This window comes from Daldinia caldariorum (assembly GCF_022478825.1).
Source record: "Daldinia caldariorum strain CBS 122874 unplaced genomic scaffold F4812scaffold_9, whole genome shotgun sequence".
NCBI lineage: Eukaryota > Fungi > Ascomycota > Sordariomycetes > Xylariales > Hypoxylaceae > Daldinia > Daldinia caldariorum.
The window spans coordinates 1,091,501-1,108,329 of record NW_025953045.1 but is presented as its reverse complement, the minus strand read 5'-3'; the positions used below and the strand labels follow the sequence as shown (position 1 = coordinate 1,108,329).

The window sequence follows — 16,829 nt, the reverse complement described above, 5'->3', positions numbered from 1 at the left end:
TCGCCTCATTTTGCTCCTTTAAGCTTCAGCTCTCTTCATGTATAATTGGATCATATCTCCTTATAACGACGTATGCCATGACAATCGTCTGTCGTATTGTGCTTTGCTTTACTCGATAACAGCTGAAGCCAGCCTTAATTACACCGACGTTGTGCCTTTAGCCTCGATATCTTCGGTTAACGACATCTTATTCCTAACACTTTCGTAAGTAATTCCGAGTTTTATAGACAGGTAACTACCTGGTACTTAGGTAAGTACCTACTATTCAAACACGCGAGTGCACATGATACTGCTGGTTTGCATCTACCCAAAATAAATACAAACCTATACCCAAACCGGTAGACCTACATCGTTGAAGCCAAGAAAAGAATGCGCCCATCCAAAAAAAAAAAAAAAAAAAAAACCATATATCTATCATATCATATCCGTCAACCTATGAAGACCATGCTCCTTTATGCCGGAACGCCTGCCGACTTATTGTTTCAAAGAAGCTGAGATATAGTAAAGAGTCTAGTAATCTTTTCTATACGGACCGATATATCACTGAAGACGAATGTTAGAAGAATGAGGAGCCGCCTTTTGTTCAACGTCTTCCGAGGCATTCGTCAAAGAGAGATATGCAGTCCAGGCAATGCCAACCGTGGAGACGAAAGGCTGTAAAAAGCTGTCAGTTAAAAAAGGAAAATCTCGTAAAATGTGTTTTAGAATGTAGGAAACTTACCAACTGGAACTGCACTGGCATCAACCTGAAATTGATGACCTGTACGGCAGGCCAGACCATGTAGTTTGCCTTCAAGGTAGGAATATACATATCCCTAAGCTTTTGAGCGACCTCCCTACGGCCACCACCCTCCGCCAGGGTCATGGTGGTAAAGAAACAAGCGATACCAAACGGTGCAAAGATCAGCTGATCAAGAATCACCCGCTTCATCGCTGGAGCAAATGCGCTCGTCTTCGTTATAGGGAACGCCCGCGAAAGGAAGCTGAACCACTTATATTGCAAAGGAGCCATGACGAAACCATATGCCATGAATCTCGTTAGTCGCTCGAAGTCAAAGGGAGGTGGTAGATCCTTAGAGTCCGGGATCAGCTCTCGGTCGCTCCAGGGATTCTTGCGATCTAGCTCATGAATCTCGATCGCCATCGAATCATTTTTTGTAATGCCGCCGGGCTTTCGAAGTGCTCGTTCTCGGACGGAGGTAATCGTTTGCGCTACGGTATCAGCAATACCTCCAAGGACGGCATTCGTCACCATCATTGTAAGAACTGAGTTGAAATATGTCAGTTTCGCAAGGCGCGAAATCATGGCGGGACTATATGGTTAATTACCTGGCCGCTCATCATAATAGGCGTTAAAACGCGACATCAAGCGCGCCATGATAGCCATCTCGATGAAGAAGATGACAGCATGAAGAAGCGGCTGGATGGAAGGACAAAGTTAGTATAGAATACAATAGGTCAACTAGATGGTAGCAGCATTCGAAGACATGGAGCAGTGTTAATAGTGACGACGATGATAGGTAGGTATGTTGATGTAGATAGATGTGGGTTTATTGGTCAGGCAGAGTTAAGCGGTTAAGGCGTTTTGAAATCGTGCAGGATGAGTGTTTAACATACAATGCGATCAAGAATAAATTTACTATTTACTGCTCTCGAGAAGCGGCGTCTGGTAAGTTCCCAAGACATTTTGGAGAGAAAAAAACTCGAAGAAGACCACACTAGAGACGAGAAGAATAAATTTGGTAATAGTGCTCGTAGAATCCGGGGCTCAAAAAAATGGGCTTCTCGAGAGGGACGCTTGGGGACTTTTTCGATCGATGACGACAGATTGATGGTTCTGATAAGCCAGACGAGCCCCGTTTTTGCCCCGTCTGCCCGTTAGCGACCAATGCCAAGTTTAAAATAGGATCTGGTTCGAGAACCCGCGAAGATCCGTCTTGTTTAGTTAGAAGCGCGTAGAAATATCCAGGGACCAAGTGCTGATTGAACGGGGTTTGGGTATATGAAATGAAAATGAATTTGGTTGGTTTAGGTTATGTTTTTTGAGGAGTGATGGAATTCTGGAGTCAAAATTATTAAAATTCGACCGGGCGTTACGTTTTGGAGAAAAGGAAAGCCCGGGTCCAAGTCAAGTGACATGACCATACAGACCATAAAAATAGCACCGATCGGCACTTTCCCCCCTTTACTGTCAAGGCACACTTGCCTAAACTGAAGCAAAACAGCTACGAGATACATCAATCATGTACCTACATCAACTTCTAAATTCGATACCTTCCAGATGTTACTTTAGGCACCTTATTAATCAGACAGACTAATATCACCGGCAAATCGTTTGTCAGACTTGAAAATAATCATCAACCAAGTACATACATGCAGTTAGAATATCAATAAGTACCAACCTATTTAGAGAGATGGAAGACTCTTCAACCATCATAAGTCATTGAACTCAGCTTTTGAACTCTTGGACCGTTCTCATAAAAATATTCCTGTATCTACCTAAGATAACTTTAGACACAAGACTTCGCTGGTTCCTTGAGCCAGTGTTGATCTTACCCAGCTTACCCAACCGGCAAACAATCCAATAGAGTAAAGTAGGAAAAGAAATATGGCACTGTTTTAATTCTTGTTCCTATTTGCATGTTATAATATAGCATACACTTGTTTGCTTTGGCCGTGCTACCTCTACTGTTAAGTATCTATAATCACATATACCTACCTGGTACCCACCTAGAGTAAATTAGGGGCTATAAGTCAAAGAGCCTCACGTAGCACCACAGAGTTAACAATGCCGATAAGAAGTGCTAGGTACATATAGGTAGAAGCTGTTAAAATTGTACATAGGTGATTACCAAGTATCTATATTATGGCTTAACATAACCGTATCGAAACGTATTTTAAGTCAAGCAAGGGGAGTTTAAGACGGAACATATGTTAAATTTAGCAGGGTGGTGTCACGTCGCAGAGCATGAGGTAAGGTAACAACTTTGTGGTTCTGTGAGGAACTCTAACTACAGTAGCTTTAAAGCCAAAGCTATATATAAAACAACTCCTTTGTTCCTAAGGAGTCTCAAGGAGTCTCAAGTAAGACTCCTAATAGTGTAGATACTTCTATGTTACAAGAGCATAGGACACTTCTACTAGGTATTTCCCGTATCTAAGTTATACCATCCTCAGTCCTGGCGTCACTACGAGGTAACTTACAGAATTATATAGTAATTACTATAATAGATGTTAACCTCGAAGCCTGCCTTCGGTACTTCTCTACTTACCTCGAGTAGATATATTTTGTCAACCTCCGACATTAGAGTCATCCAATTTCTTTTACATTATAATAACTTATTTATAATGAAATAAGGATATAGGAAAGAAAAATGTTTAACATTACAGTAGTACAGGAGAGTTTTAAGCGCGAATGAAACAATTCACCACGCATTCTTCTGTCAAATTAATACATGGAATATTTGTTATACCGGGTGACTCAACAATTAAGTTTCCGACGGAAGCAACAGTTCACGGCTACTTATTTGCTACTGTTGTTTGCCCATATTAGGGTAGTACATTGTTAGGACAGTAATTGGAGCTTCCTCGATTGAGGAAAAGCAAGGGGCTTCTTTCCCTGTCTTCACCTACCTGTGATGCCACTTCTTAACCAAAACGCTAGAGATTAAAGAAAGGAAATTACTATCTTAGTGAATCACACGGTATATGAGCTAGCTGTATGGGCAACTTGACTTAGGTAAATACATAAACTGGACTTCTCTATTCACTCATGTTCTACGACGTGACAGCCTGACTTATATACACGTATCCCCTGACATGTCTTGTGTCGCCCTCGACAATAGTCCCTTGAACACTCATTTCAGGAATCTATTCCAAGTGAAGCCATCGAATTAAAAATACTCCAGCATCGACCTGGAGGTAACGCAAGATGGCAATATTTTGCTTTCTGCCATGTGGGGCGATAATTCACATGTTTGTTTGCTAGCAGGCGACTTTATATTAGAGGGAAAACGTCCTGCTTCAAGCCTTGTGCTCTCTTAGAAGTTAGAAATCATTGTTTGTCATGGTTTCCAACAAGAAACGACTCTACATCGCCGTGTATCCTAGCGGAATCACAGGGGACGAAACACGGAAGTAGGTGAGGTGATTCTCTACGGCTTCTGCCAGGATCTTAACATCCGCTCTCCGCAGGTATCATTGGGCCTTTCTCATCGGCCCTAAGAATGAAGACAAGAAAGAGGTGTCCGGCATGCGTTATCACGTCAAGAATCCGACCGGCTTTTGGATATACGAAGCCAAGCCCGTGAAGGACGTGAAATCCACCATCAGCCTCCTTGCCCGCGTGTGTATCGCCAAGATTACAGACGAGAAGCGACTGCTCGAGATATTTCGAAACACTCCAATCCTACAGAATGACCCAAACTTCAACTGCCGCATATGGCTTATCGATGCGCTGTCGCGCGTATCGGCTGATGGGACGGTAGTTGGTAGAGCCGAGTTGGACTGGGAGAAAATCGAGCAAAATGCTTGTGTATACGTGGGTGAGAAGATCGCCTCTGGGAGATATGACGCGGGCGTAGATATGTATGCGCCAAAACCCAGGTGGGACTTGCTGGAAGAGAAGGAGCTTGTGACTTAACGTCAGGTTATGTTCGTTATGGATGTCATACACAGAGTGAGTGTCAGGGACATAGTATGCACCTCATATCCCTGATAATTAATTGATGCAAAAGTGCATCGCATCGCTTGTGGGGATTCTTATTAGGTACCATATGCGAGTTGTCTGTCATATTTCACCCCACCATCTTTGTCGTAAGGTTTCCATCCTAAACTCCTCGGGGTATGGTTCAAGGAATGTAGGAACAAAATCTCTCCAATCTTGCATAGGTAAATAGCACGCCGAGGTATATTCCCAGTAAGGGGGATACCATCCTGCAGTTTCCCAGTCAATGATACCAACGACCTGATTACCACGAACTATGATATTAGAGGCATTGAGGTCTCCATGAGTAAGTACAGGGGCTGGCCAAGGCCGTTTCTGCTTCATCACCAATTCCTGGAAATCATCCCAATCGTGGTCAGTTTGAGGGTTAGGAAAGCCATTAGGGAAGTCTTCTACTTCCAACCCCCCGCGGAGCCAGCAGTGAAAGTCTTGAATCGTCTTGAACGGCCCGAACCTTGGAGATGACCGGGACATTCGTGGGTCGTGTAGTGAGCCGCCAACCAAACTTTCAACTCCCGTACCAGAAGGCGGTTTTACTGCTCGTAGCTCCTGTAGCATGCGCTGTAGTTGGGAACGGATGATTTCCAAGTCCTCTATGGATAATGTCTTCCAAATAGTGCAAAGGTTATCCCCTTCGATGCGTTCCATGACGATGTATGCCATGTTCCTGTGGATAAAAGAACAGTGCACGCGCGGAACGGGGATAGACGTGTTTTTAGCGACGAATGTCATAGTGGCGGCTTCTGTTAGATGGACAAAGGGTCCCCACTTGACGATGACGTTTTTAGAGATTGGATGACAATAACAGAAAGGCTTGTAAATTCGAAGCCATCGATTAAGCTTTAGGGAGAGAAGGGTTGACAGGCGCCGGTACAGCGTGTTGTTGACGGCTAAATGTTCGGTGCCATCATGCTGGGTATCGAAGCCGTCACCAAGACTTTGGTACGTATTTGGCATTGCTGTGATAGATTCAACGAAGTTTTAAAAGTGTAAATGGAATTGATGATAGTTCATGTAGGTGGCCATCCTGCCTCCGAATGGCATATTTTTAACCTATTATAAAGCAACCATGAACTTGTAAGAATTTACTATGTGTGGAAGTCGTGTTTGTCGGGAGAATTACAATTTACACTATCAAGGGATTGTTCTACTTGGACGTTGCACACACAGCAACTCCCTTTCTAACGCACTGACCACCTGCACCTCTTTATGCACCTTTATGCACTTTTATGCACCCTTGTGCTGCGTATCTAGCTGCCTGGTGCCCTCATGCAACTATCAAGTTCCAGCTAGGTAGTTAAGCGGGCTTCTGAAGAATCACAGAGTTAATTTTGCAGGCTACCGTGTTGCCGCTCACACTTGCACTTAGACCACTCATGGAATATGCAGTTGCTCCGTTGTAATTTTCGGGCTTTGAATTACACCAGCTCGAATCTGTCCCGGTACTCGTCTGCTTATTATTAGGCCAGGATGATCATGTACAAATAAACAACAGGCTAATAGGGGTAAGAAAAAAAAGGGGGGGCAGAACTGAAAATAGGGGCTAGTTCTCAGCTGGTCACTTACAATAACAACATTCGAAAACGCAAGTGGGCCAAAGTCCCAATTAACACCGTTGCTGCGCATAAGTTAACCCTTCACGTACAGCTATTAAATAATCCGTGAGCGACGAAGAAACATACAGCTCAATGGCAAATATCGCTTGGTTGAAAGATTTACTGGCTAGAACAACTGTCAGCTCTCCGAATTCGAAAGGGTTTAAGATTCCATTGAACGTTGAACGGTGACTGACCTAGTGGAAAACTATCCGTTACTGTTTGCCCCGTAGATTGACGAGTTAGAGTTGACGTCCATGTCGACCCGCTGCTGTCTAGCTTATTGTTGAATGTGACCTTTTCGTTGGCGTAGGTATTGAAACCACTTCCCCATGGGAGATTCGGGTTCGAACAGCACCACTGAGGCAAGGCTTGTTAGCATTCTGCCACTCAAGGTAAAAGGTTACTCCGTGAGTAGTAACTTCCGGGACAAGCTAAGATGGGAGAGATTAAAACCTGTAGGTAGAAACTACATACTCCCGATCCGATCCACCACGTTCCACTTCTCCCGTCAAGCACATTCTGGTACACGCCGCTGTTATCGGTCGGTTGAAGGCCTGGCCATAAGTAGTATGTCCCAGCTTTCGGCAGAGCCGGGATCGTCATCTCTCCGGAGAACGACGTGAACTTCTGCCCGGACGCCGGGTAATACCGGAGGAAGTACCACGTCGCGGCCGACGCGTGCCCAGCAAAGGCAAGGAATGACACGAGCAGGACCGTTAACAACATTTCGTAGCTGGTGTATGCGCAAGAGTACTAAGTGTAATTTGCAGGCGTTTATTGCACCACGAGAGGCCGAGGAAATCGAATCATAGGTAGATGCCTAAGGCATTTAAAGTTTCCGGATAAAAGACAACATTTATAGATACCCAGGTATCAATATATAACTAGACCACGATCTAGATCTTTACTTCCACCAGGTCAGTTTCCGAATTCGTCAACTTTTTTATTTACTACGCGCTTAAATGTGATATTCTACTCGCCTTCGGGGTGCAAAGGGAGATATCGGACCGGTTATAAAAATAGGCAGGCATGTAAAGGAAAATACCGCAGTATCGTAGTATTGGTAGAAACGTTATCATGGAATAGGTAGAAGCTATATATACCAGGGTTACTATCCCACCGGGCGCTATTTTTCCACGACTTAAAGTCTCATAACTCCAGAATACCTTGTTGTATGTATCTCTTTACTCAACTGGCCTGGTTCCAGGCAGTTTTCAAAACAAGGGTATCTCGTCTTTCACATATCGGTTTAATTGCCGTATCTTGCTCACATGTGTTAACCCCTCCATAACGCCGTTCTATGCTCCCCTTGAATCTCACCATCAGTTATCCGTGACAACATTTAAACTCCTATTGATTATCTTTAGATAGCTCTTATCTTTAAATCCTCCACTATAGAGGCCACTTTCCGTACGTTGCTAAAATCAAGAATTTGCCCCCATGTACAGACTTACCTAGGTAGGGATCGGACAAACGCGCTCGTTTGCGATAATCCTCTTGGAAAACATCGCCTTCCCTCCCTTAGATTCGGTTGTCTTTGGGCATTGAAATGCGGCGATGCTCCCGCGAATGCAAATCCTTTACCCTGGTCCTGCCCACCGGACTCTTCTTCAGCTTCATCGGGATAGCTGGGGGCGTTCTCTAGCTCCAGCTGATCGGCTAGATCGAGCAACTTGGCGCCCGCTTGTCGAATGCGAGGGCAGTTTCTCTTTTGGAATTTTAACTGAACCCAGTGGCGAAAGTGTTCCGAAATATCTGCGCCGGAGCGAAGGAAGATCTCTCCTACTTCTGCGAGAAACAACAAGTGGCTCTCATCCATAATTATCCACAACGTTGACTCTAGCCATTTAAGCCAAGGAGTCGTGGTCCTGGTCTTGACCGTATCGAAAATCTTATAGTTGAGATCCCCGCCCTGGGAAATCAGTAAAGCAACTATGTCGAGGAATAGCTCAGGATTGTATATATTGATCCACTCCGAGAAATCGCCGGAGATCAAGGGTAGAGCAACGGTATGGTACAGTAAAGTGGACCATCTATCCTCAGATTTTGACGAATCGTTCTGCGGAAAGGAGATATGGGTTTTGACGTAGTTGATTGCTCCTACTTCAGCAGCAAGATCAACTACTACCGACGACGATTCGCCCCCTCTGGCAATCCGTCCTAGCATATTATGTTCTCTTTGAAAATTCAGCTTCAAACTATCGATGAACGGCTGAATGACCCAGAAGATGTTGCTTTTACTTTCCGGGTACTGGCTATCAAATTGTCCCCCCCAATGAAGTCCATCTTGGAGAAATAGAGTCGCTTGATAGGAATAGTAGGGGGTGCTTGTCATGGTTAAGTAGAGACCAATGAGGGACAGCTCTGAGGCTGGCTGGAGGCCTTCAGGAGGTCGCAAACACTCGAGGTCCCACGATTTCTCGTTGCTCAAGAATTCAAAAACCGACCGGTGCATGAATACTACTTTTGCGTCAATCTTGGTATCGTGGTCACCTCCGCTTTTTGAACCGCAAAAGCAATATTTACCGTCCTGTAGGCAGATACCACCTGCTTCCCAATGCGTCTCTAGTAATCCTCCCGTTCGACTTCTTAACCGCCCTTCGAGTTCTTCGCATAATGTGCGCTTCTGGCCTCTGCTTAGGGCCGATATTCGTTCCACGCTTGTATAGTCATCATCTATCAGAGCAAGGCCGAGCAAAGCCAAGTCTCTGTACCGGAGTTTGCCGTGCGCTTGTTGCGCTACGAAGCATATCCGCAGCATCCTAGACCCTTGTTCTCTGTGCCGCTTATTGATTCTATTAAGCATGTGCTGGAACATCTCCTCGAGCTCTGGTGGAAGCTCGTCTACACGACGTTGGAGCTCGTGAATCCTATCGTAATCTGCAAACCCTGAGATAAGGGACCTACAAGCGAGTCTAACCCATAGGAAGACGCCCGAGGATTTATCGACTAGGTCTTCCATAATTGTCGTAGCCTCTTCGGGGTGGCGATTTAAGAGACCTTGCATATATCTATGACCGCCGATGGTTTCTTTAACATAAGCCCTGATATCAGCGCGTGTCAAGTGATGGAGCTCCAACGAGGGGAGCCCGCTAAAAGAAGCAACGCAATCCGGAATTGGCCTACTTGAGACCAATATCTTGATATGAGGATTCGCGGCAAGCTCCTTAAGAAAATCCATACCGTCCAGATAATTCCCGACGAATTCATCTAGCCCGTCGATAAAGAAACAAAACTTTCCGATCTGCGATGCCTTCCTCGCAATAACCCGAAACGCGGACTTGGTTTCGGCCGCAGACGGTAAGTGAACCGTGTCGCGGTTGTCGTAGAATTGTTTCCACACGCTTGGAAGGACTTCGGGGATAAGAGACGGGTGCTCGGAGAGTATTCGGTATAGTAGATTTCTCGATAGTCCCTCCTGGGACTTTTGCTCGCAAGTTCCCATGTTGTAGAAGAAATGATGGATTAGAAAATATTTCGCGTCGCCGGCCCATCTAGAAAGGAGCTGCGTGGTTTGTTTCTGCTCGATTAGGTGCTTTATTAGTGTCGACTTGCCGCTCCCTGCCTTCCCTGATATCCAGTAGATCCCCGAACCAGACTGAAGCCATTCCGAGAGATCATCCCATGGATAGCCATCTTCAGGTGGCGCAAGTACCCAGCGAAATGTTTCGCGGTGCGCTTCGGAAATGGACTCCCGCCTCTCATCGATAGTTCTGAACCATAACAGGCGAAGAATCCGTTTTTGACAGGTACGCATGATATGCTCCTGAGTCAACTCAGCCACTACCATCCTGTTCCCGACTGCTGCTTCGTGAATAAGCTTGAGTCCTCTTAGGTCCCTAATGGAAGAAATGTCCGTGTCGGTTGCATACCGAGTGATTGATTGACTGTCAGATATCGGAACGATCTGCGTGAGTTTTGTGGTGAAATGGCTCAACTCCTTGACCAGATCTTCGAATTTCGCTTTATCTCGGATGACCCAACGTATCCGATTGCGCATCGTCAGTTTCTTTTCGCGCATACTGCTTCGTAGTTTCATCGCCTCGAATTCCTTAACGAACTTCGCCATTCGTTGGCCGCTAACTACGGCCACGTAATCGTTGTGCTTGGCGCCCCTGAGTCCTGCTCGTTCACGAGGTCCCGGTTCGTCGGCCCTGCCCAGGCCATAACGCTCTCTTAGTTGGGTTTCGTCACCCATCAGGAGCTTACTGCATGCTAAGATGCGGGTAATGGCACACTGAATAATGTCTTCATCCAATCTCCGGTCGTAGTCCAGTCGTAAGAGCTTTACTTGCTCGGACCATTGTAATAAAATGGTCTTCTCGATATCGAGTTTGGTCTCCAGTATTTCATAATCGCGGCCGAATTCTCGTGAGCTCATAAAGTCATTGAATAGGTCGATCGCATCCCTGAATGCACCTATCATGCCCGCAAGCCCGGCTACACCCAAAACAAGACCAGCGACCTCGGCCATCTCGAACGTGTGTCTGGTCGCCTAAGGGTCTGGATTGGGTTGAAAAGGCAATACCTATATCACCACCGATAACTGAGAAGAATCAGAGCAGATCACGAAAAATATATGCCAAGTATTTATCAATATGTGGTTGAAGGAGTTGGGCACTGCACTGCCGACACTCACTGTCAGCATAGCCAAGGCGGCATCATTTGGGCAGCATCCAAGGCACGCTCGAGGGCACTGCCACTAATAATATATGCATATTTTAACTTATAGCTAGAGTAGAAGACAAGTGCCTAAGACATGTCGTTGGCCAGCCTTTACGGCCTGGAGCCCCATGGCACCCGAGAAAGATGAACAAATTATGTTTATGGTATGAAATTCTTCAATATCGGGAGCCTTCAAACACTTCAATCTTTACGTATTTTCTTCGCAGTGGATATGCCAGGAGTCTTACTTGAGATTCCGTGGGAATAAAGAAGATGTTTGTACCTAATGTAGCTCTAATTTCAAAACTATCTTAGTTAAAGTTCCTTACAGAACAACGAAGTTATTTCCCTGACTAAATAATCTGCGACATGACGGGAACATGACGGGATACCTTGTGTACATCCCCGCGAAGAAAAGACACTTATCTGAAGCTTCTCAGAGGCTTACTTAAAGCTTTTGGCTTTTCTTCTAATACTGCCCCCCTTTATTACTAGATGCCGTACGACTTGGGTAGAATTTACGCGTCTTTGGAAATGAGGCCTCGACAGAACAGTTCGAGGCTAAGAATCTCCTTCATTCACATCAAGCTGGATGAGCGAGGCTCTTTAATAGTGTTGAGAATATTGGAGTCTTAATAACCTGTCAGCACTATCGAATATACTAATCTCTAATGTAAGCCTAAACAGGTACCTACCTCTTAAAGAGATGGTAAGAATATAGGATAATATAACTGTCTTGATATTACAAATATCAATATATTCCCACTTAAATAAGCATGATGACGATATCCCAAAACCAATAATTCAACTACCAGTTACACAGGTACGCGTGTAACAATGAATATCAAAACTCAAAAACTCCTATTACACAATACAGTTACGCTATAAACTTTTTAAGAAAACTTTGAGGCAGGACAAGAGTCCAACCTGACTGCCACCACCTGCGCCTAACTTAGGTACCTGAACGTAACTTATCTACTGTAGGTTACCAGTCATCCAGAATGTCACATACCCTCAACTCTCCTCTATACTATCAGCCTTGTACTCTTACATTACTTTCTACAGCCAACCCAGGAACCATCCTCCGTGTCTATCCGCGCACCTAGTATCTTAGGTACCTACATCCTCAATCCCATATACCAAGTACTCAGCGCTACCTAACAGTTCAGAACCCATTCTGCCTGAGCGGTTTCCCAGCCATATCCGGGGCGTAGTCGTCGCCGGAATCCGGCTGATTAACGTAGAAATCGGGGCTGTTATTCTCGACGCTCGTCTTCGCGGCGTTGTACCGCTTGAACGCGCTCTCGACCAGCAGCCCAACCTCCTTCCTGTTCCTGCCGATGACGCCGACGGCGAGCAGCGCCTCCGTCTCCTCGATCCAGTCCTGCAGCCGCCGGAACCCGACCCGGTCCTTCTCCAGCCGCTGCGGCTGCCCGGACCCCTTGATCAGCGCCAGGATGCCCGCCAGCACCGTGTTGACCGCCCCGCACACCGTCACGACCGTCTCGTACCGCCCCGAGTTCGGGCCCATGGCCGTGAGCGCCGCCCCGATCACGATCTGCGCGAAGTAGCACAGGTACAGGAACGCCGTGAGCAGCGCGTTCTGCACGGCCTTGGCCCGCTGCGTCTCGATCACCGTCTTGTAGATGCCCACCGCCGTCTTCCGCCCTTCCTCCAGGGTCCCGCTCTCCGTGCTCTCCCGCGCGTAGTTGATCCCCAGCGCCTTCCGGAAGATGACCAGGTTCTCGTCGTTGGGCCCGCGTATGGCGAGGCCCGCCGGGGCCCCCCAGGACAGGTTCGTGATGGTCTTGATGGGCGCGGGGTCGACCGGTGTCGGGTTCGATATGCTTGGTTTATGGGGTGCGGCGGGGGCTTTATGTGACCTAGGCAATAAGGGTGGGCTTAGCTGAGGAACGGAAGTCCTCGAGCCGGGGCTGAGGAGAGGAGAGTGAACGTCTTTGATGTCTGACATTATTAAGAGACTTATGTCGAAAAAGTATTATTTCTTAGTCTCGAACCATGAGAGGTATGTTGCGTTAGTTTTAACATGATATGGATAAGAACCCTTAATCCAGGGGAGTATGAAATCTATTTATATATGGTATTGTGCATGCTATATTTGATACCCTAGGTAAGGGCCCTATGAGCCGTCTCACCTGACCGAGGGGTCATGCACCGTTACATGATTTGCGTCTAGTCATGGCCTCACCTTGAGTAGCTCTATTGTGTCTCACGTACAACTTTCATCGCACTAGTAGACGTCGTCGCTTGTTGCTGACATAATTATATAACCTTATTGAGACTTGAACGGGAATTGCTGACGTTGATCGGTTGGCCAGGGTTGTACTCGGGATAGAAGTGAGGTAGGTACAAGGTCTCACGGAAAAGAACACTTGCCATCAAAAAATAGCTATAAGACCGTAAGACTAGGAGTAGAGAGTCAGCTTTATTGAGCGATGACGTCGGAATATCGACAAGGAGAAGCTAACCGTCGCTTCTAATGTAATGGTAACCCTACCTCGTAGAATATTTAGCTGATTTCCTCCCTTATTGAGGGGATCCTCACCTTCCTCGGCCCTTCCACAACAACTTACCCTGTTAGGTAGACAGAGTTACTCATTTATTGTGGCTCTCTTACGTACAATATTGTTTCTCGTTTACATTTTTCTTTGGAATTATATATCGTAGGTAAGTAATAAACTCGATATTTTACGGCGTCATTCTTATTTATCGTTAAAAGATCGGCGACGGTCATGAGTTGCACATGGCTTTGAACAGGGGTACGAACGTATTGAGCCGGCAACTCCGCTTCCTATGCGACGTAGATTCTGAAAATAGCTTCGGGACTCGGATTTCATAGCGGGTTCGAACTTGCAGTCAAGAAAAAGAATATCAAGAGAGATACACAAAGAAGCAAGATGCTGTTAAAATATTTCGGTCCTATACTTTTTTTAAGATGGTCAAGTTAGAGATCATTCGGGTTGGGGTAACTTGAATGACGATCAAAACTGAGACAGAGGGCAGTCATTACCCCTATCACATGTCACAAAACAAATTGCGTCGAAAGTGGAATAGGGGGATACCACCAAAAAAAAAAACATCCAAGAATATCTCATGTATACAGCAGCATTTTCCTCCCTATCAAGATATAAATAAAGTTCCCTAGAAGCCTTATTTACCTAGATATAATGGAATACGTTTTTATTCTAGCCTTGATCGATAAAAACCCTATAGTTGCATTTGACCAGGCCACGTCGCACGCTGGATGCACCAGTCAATCAGTGATACCAACTCGGACAATCCTTCCTCGTCGCGAGGTACTTCGTGAGACCCCTTGTGCATTTGTATCTTTCTGATATATGGGTCGCAGAGCCCCGTGAGTTGAACCGAAGCCGGGAAAAGGGGGTCATTCTCGCCCCATACGTGTACAGTCGGTATTCTTATCTTCAACTCCAGAGGGATCCTGTTCAGATTTAACCCGAAGCAGTCATCCGAGTTAAATACCGCTCGCCGCGCCTTACTCGTATGAGCGGGCAAGGGACCGAGTGCTTGGTCTCTTTGCAGATTTGCTTCCGCTACTACCATTTCCGCTTCGTTTGAGACAGGCACTCCGAGATCTTTCAAAACCTTGAGCGGAATGCTTCCGTTGATGAAAATGGCAAATCTGAAAGCAGGTGGTAGCTCATGCTCATACCACTGTCGATACAAGAGGAAGCTAGACACAGCAGCAGCTCCTTGAGATACTGCCAGGACGCCATCGTAAGGCCCATCACGGTCTAATATCGCAGCTAGCCATTCGCCAGCCTTGCGGATATCTTTAACTTCCTCGGCGTCGTAGAATTTGTAGCCGTGAGATTCAGGGGGTGGTGGGTCTTTCACCAGCAAGTTTGAGTATTGCAAAGGGCCGTTGACAAACTCGAATGACAAGTTTGGGGTTGAATTTTGCAATCTCGATAACAAAGCAGCTGTGTAGAGAGTTAGTGATTGAGATAATATGAACCAATGATAGGACCGTGGTACTATATGAGAGGCAGGTACCTAACAGTGCCTAATCTAGATGCTTACCCAATTCAGATTTCAAGATATTTTCATTTTGGCTGTCGCCGTGAAGACAGAGTATTCTCATGTCGAGTTGAGCACCTCAAAGTGTTTAGTATTGTTTTATAATTAAATTTGTTTTAGTTACTTATTAGCTTTTAGGTTGCTTCAGAGAAGTTTGTTTCGGATATCCGCCTACGCTCGGAAGTCCGGTCTTGTATGCATATTCTCGGGTGTAAGCACCTTAACCTTACATAATTGTTTATAGAGAATTCTTATCAGGCAGAGCAATGTATAATGAAATGATAGTCGGATACTTTTCAATACACGCCAAACTAATAATTGCTTAAGTGCACCGTGGGAAAAGGATACTCAAAATACGAGCGACACGTAGAGTATTGACACAGTAAAACTGATGAAAGTTGTTATTGGTCTAAGTATTATTAAGTACCTCAAAATTTAGGTCGCTATCCGACGGGACTCCTTTCGTACCAGGTATGATTTGGGGTAAATACCTAATTAATACCTGATACCTGATAACCAAACAAGTTAACAAACTTGCCTCTTCTTTTATTTCTACGACTCTACCTACAAAGCGACGATGAGGCCGTTTATTTTATCCATGGCACGTCGGAACCATCATAACCTCGACCCTGATGGTGATGTCCTCCTTACCCTTCATAACCCTAACGCACCGTTCGCCGTCTGGGATCCAGACTGGTATAAGGATGTTCCCTCTTCTCCTCTCCCCGAACAGAATGATGCCAAGTCTCAAAATTCCGACCGGTCAGAATTCAATGATCAAACTCAACCAGAAGCGCATTCCGAGACAGGGCAAAGTTCACCCGCATCTGACCAACCTAGCACTACCAGCACATCACCATCATCGTCGCAAGTTAAGTTTCGGGTCTCGTCGAAACATTTGTGTCTGGCTTCGGAATACTTCAAACGCCTTCTGCAAGGCCCTTGGAAAGAAGCAACCTCGACGTCTGAAGACGGTCTCCGGCACGTGGACGCTTACCATTGGGACCAAGAAGCTATGCTCACCCTGATGCAAATTATCCACGGTCGCAATTATCATCTGCCTCTATATCCCACTCTTGAGTATCTCGCCAAAATCGCCGTTCTGGTAGACTACTACCAATGCCACGAGGCCGTTTCGCTGTGGGCGGGGAAATGGTTGCTATCCATCAACATTGCCAATGTTTTCGATAGGGATACCATTCTGACGATCCTGGTTGGCCAAGTGTTCAAGGAATCCGGATTGTCCGAGAAGGCGGCGCGGGTGGCCATGCGGGAGTGTCCAGGGAAATTGCCAACATTAGGATTACCTATCACGACAGTGGCCGGTAAGTACCATATAGTCCGTTTCGTCTATCCGTCTATCCGTTTATATGTTAGATGCGCACACGCCTGGTTAACCGACACATAGAGAAATTCGACGCGAAGCGGAAGGAGGCCTTGGATCAGATATTTACTGATTTACATAACCTTCTTAACCGTTTAATTCAGCGTCAAGTCGGATGCTCACTCGAATGTTCGTCCATGACACTGGGGGCCCTCAGTATATATCTACATGAAAGCGGAGTTCTTGATCCGCAATTGGCTTTCCCTTATTCCGGGCATAGTGTAGGGTCAACTATCTCAATGGTTAGAGAGTTTAATATACCCTACTGGAGGATGTATAGCTCCACGAGAGGACATCACTCGTGTGAACTACTATCTAATGACATAAAGAACATTACTTACATGGCATCGCAGGGTTTGGATTTCTACTGAGAATGCCTGGCTAGTTTGAGGTA

The 16,829-nt window shown here is 45.9% G+C and overlaps 8 protein-coding genes across 8 annotated transcripts; 2 read left to right on the top strand and 6 right to left on the bottom strand.

Annotated features, from left to right (window-relative positions):
* Positions 1-464: 464 nt before the first annotated feature.
* F4812DRAFT_430376 (Mpv17/PMP22 family protein) lies at positions 465-2,056 on the bottom strand. Its single transcript, XM_047934347.1, has 4 exons — positions 1,618-2,056; positions 1,330-1,420; positions 722-1,266; positions 465-654 (listed from the first exon to the last, which is right to left on the bottom strand). The coding sequence occupies exons 1-4, from the start codon at positions 1,684-1,686 to the stop codon at positions 541-543; spliced, it is 819 nt and encodes a 272-aa protein (XP_047789970.1). The 5' UTR covers positions 1,687-2,056; the 3' UTR covers positions 465-540.
* Positions 2,057-3,496: 1,440 nt separating this feature from the next.
* F4812DRAFT_404186 (uncharacterized protein) lies at positions 3,497-4,716 on the top strand. The gene is made up of 2 exons (XM_047932262.1): positions 3,497-4,137; positions 4,195-4,716. Exons 1-2 carry the CDS (start codon positions 4,067-4,069, stop codon positions 4,640-4,642), a joined length of 519 nt encoding a protein of 172 aa, XP_047789969.1. The 5' UTR covers positions 3,497-4,066; the 3' UTR covers positions 4,643-4,716.
* Positions 4,716-6,286, bottom strand: F4812DRAFT_404215 (kinase-like protein). The gene has a single exon (XM_047932263.1). The coding sequence runs from the start codon at positions 5,681-5,683 to the stop codon at positions 4,790-4,792; it is 894 nt and encodes a 297-aa protein (XP_047789968.1). The 5' UTR covers positions 5,684-6,286; the 3' UTR covers positions 4,716-4,789.
* F4812DRAFT_430368 (uncharacterized protein) lies at positions 5,829-7,375 on the bottom strand. The gene is made up of 5 exons (XM_047934346.1): positions 6,799-7,375; positions 6,519-6,681; positions 6,409-6,448; positions 6,293-6,344; positions 5,829-6,176 (listed from the first exon to the last, which is right to left on the bottom strand). The coding sequence occupies exons 1-5, from the start codon at positions 7,048-7,050 to the stop codon at positions 6,024-6,026; spliced, it is 660 nt and encodes a 219-aa protein (XP_047789967.1). The 5' UTR covers positions 7,051-7,375; the 3' UTR covers positions 5,829-6,023.
* Positions 7,376-7,525: 150 nt separating this feature from the next.
* Positions 7,526-9,816, bottom strand: F4812DRAFT_430367 (uncharacterized protein). The gene has a single exon (XM_047934345.1). It carries the CDS (start codon positions 9,767-9,769, stop codon positions 7,775-7,777), a length of 1,995 nt encoding a protein of 664 aa, XP_047789966.1. The 5' UTR covers positions 9,770-9,816; the 3' UTR covers positions 7,526-7,774.
* A 2,221-nt stretch (positions 9,817-12,037) lies between these two features.
* Positions 12,038-13,518, bottom strand: F4812DRAFT_403979 (uncharacterized protein). Its single transcript, XM_047932258.1, has 2 exons — positions 13,508-13,518; positions 12,038-13,415 (listed from the first exon to the last, which is right to left on the bottom strand). The coding sequence occupies exon 2, from the start codon at positions 12,959-12,961 to the stop codon at positions 12,155-12,157; it is 807 nt and encodes a 268-aa protein (XP_047789965.1). The 5' UTR covers positions 12,962-13,415; positions 13,508-13,518; the 3' UTR covers positions 12,038-12,154.
* A 668-nt stretch (positions 13,519-14,186) lies between these two features.
* On the bottom strand, positions 14,187-15,238 carry F4812DRAFT_403950 (serine hydrolase FSH). The gene is made up of 2 exons (XM_047932257.1): positions 15,055-15,238; positions 14,187-14,954 (listed from the first exon to the last, which is right to left on the bottom strand). The coding sequence occupies exons 1-2, from the start codon at positions 15,113-15,115 to the stop codon at positions 14,218-14,220; spliced, it is 798 nt and encodes a 265-aa protein (XP_047789964.1). The 5' UTR covers positions 15,116-15,238; the 3' UTR covers positions 14,187-14,217.
* Positions 15,239-15,527: 289 nt separating this feature from the next.
* On the top strand, positions 15,528-16,717 carry F4812DRAFT_404132 (uncharacterized protein). Its single transcript, XM_047932261.1, has 2 exons — positions 15,528-16,376; positions 16,483-16,717. The coding sequence occupies exons 1-2, from the start codon at positions 15,629-15,631 to the stop codon at positions 16,506-16,508; spliced, it is 774 nt and encodes a 257-aa protein (XP_047789963.1). The 5' UTR covers positions 15,528-15,628; the 3' UTR covers positions 16,509-16,717.
* Positions 16,718-16,829: the final 112 nt, after the last annotated feature.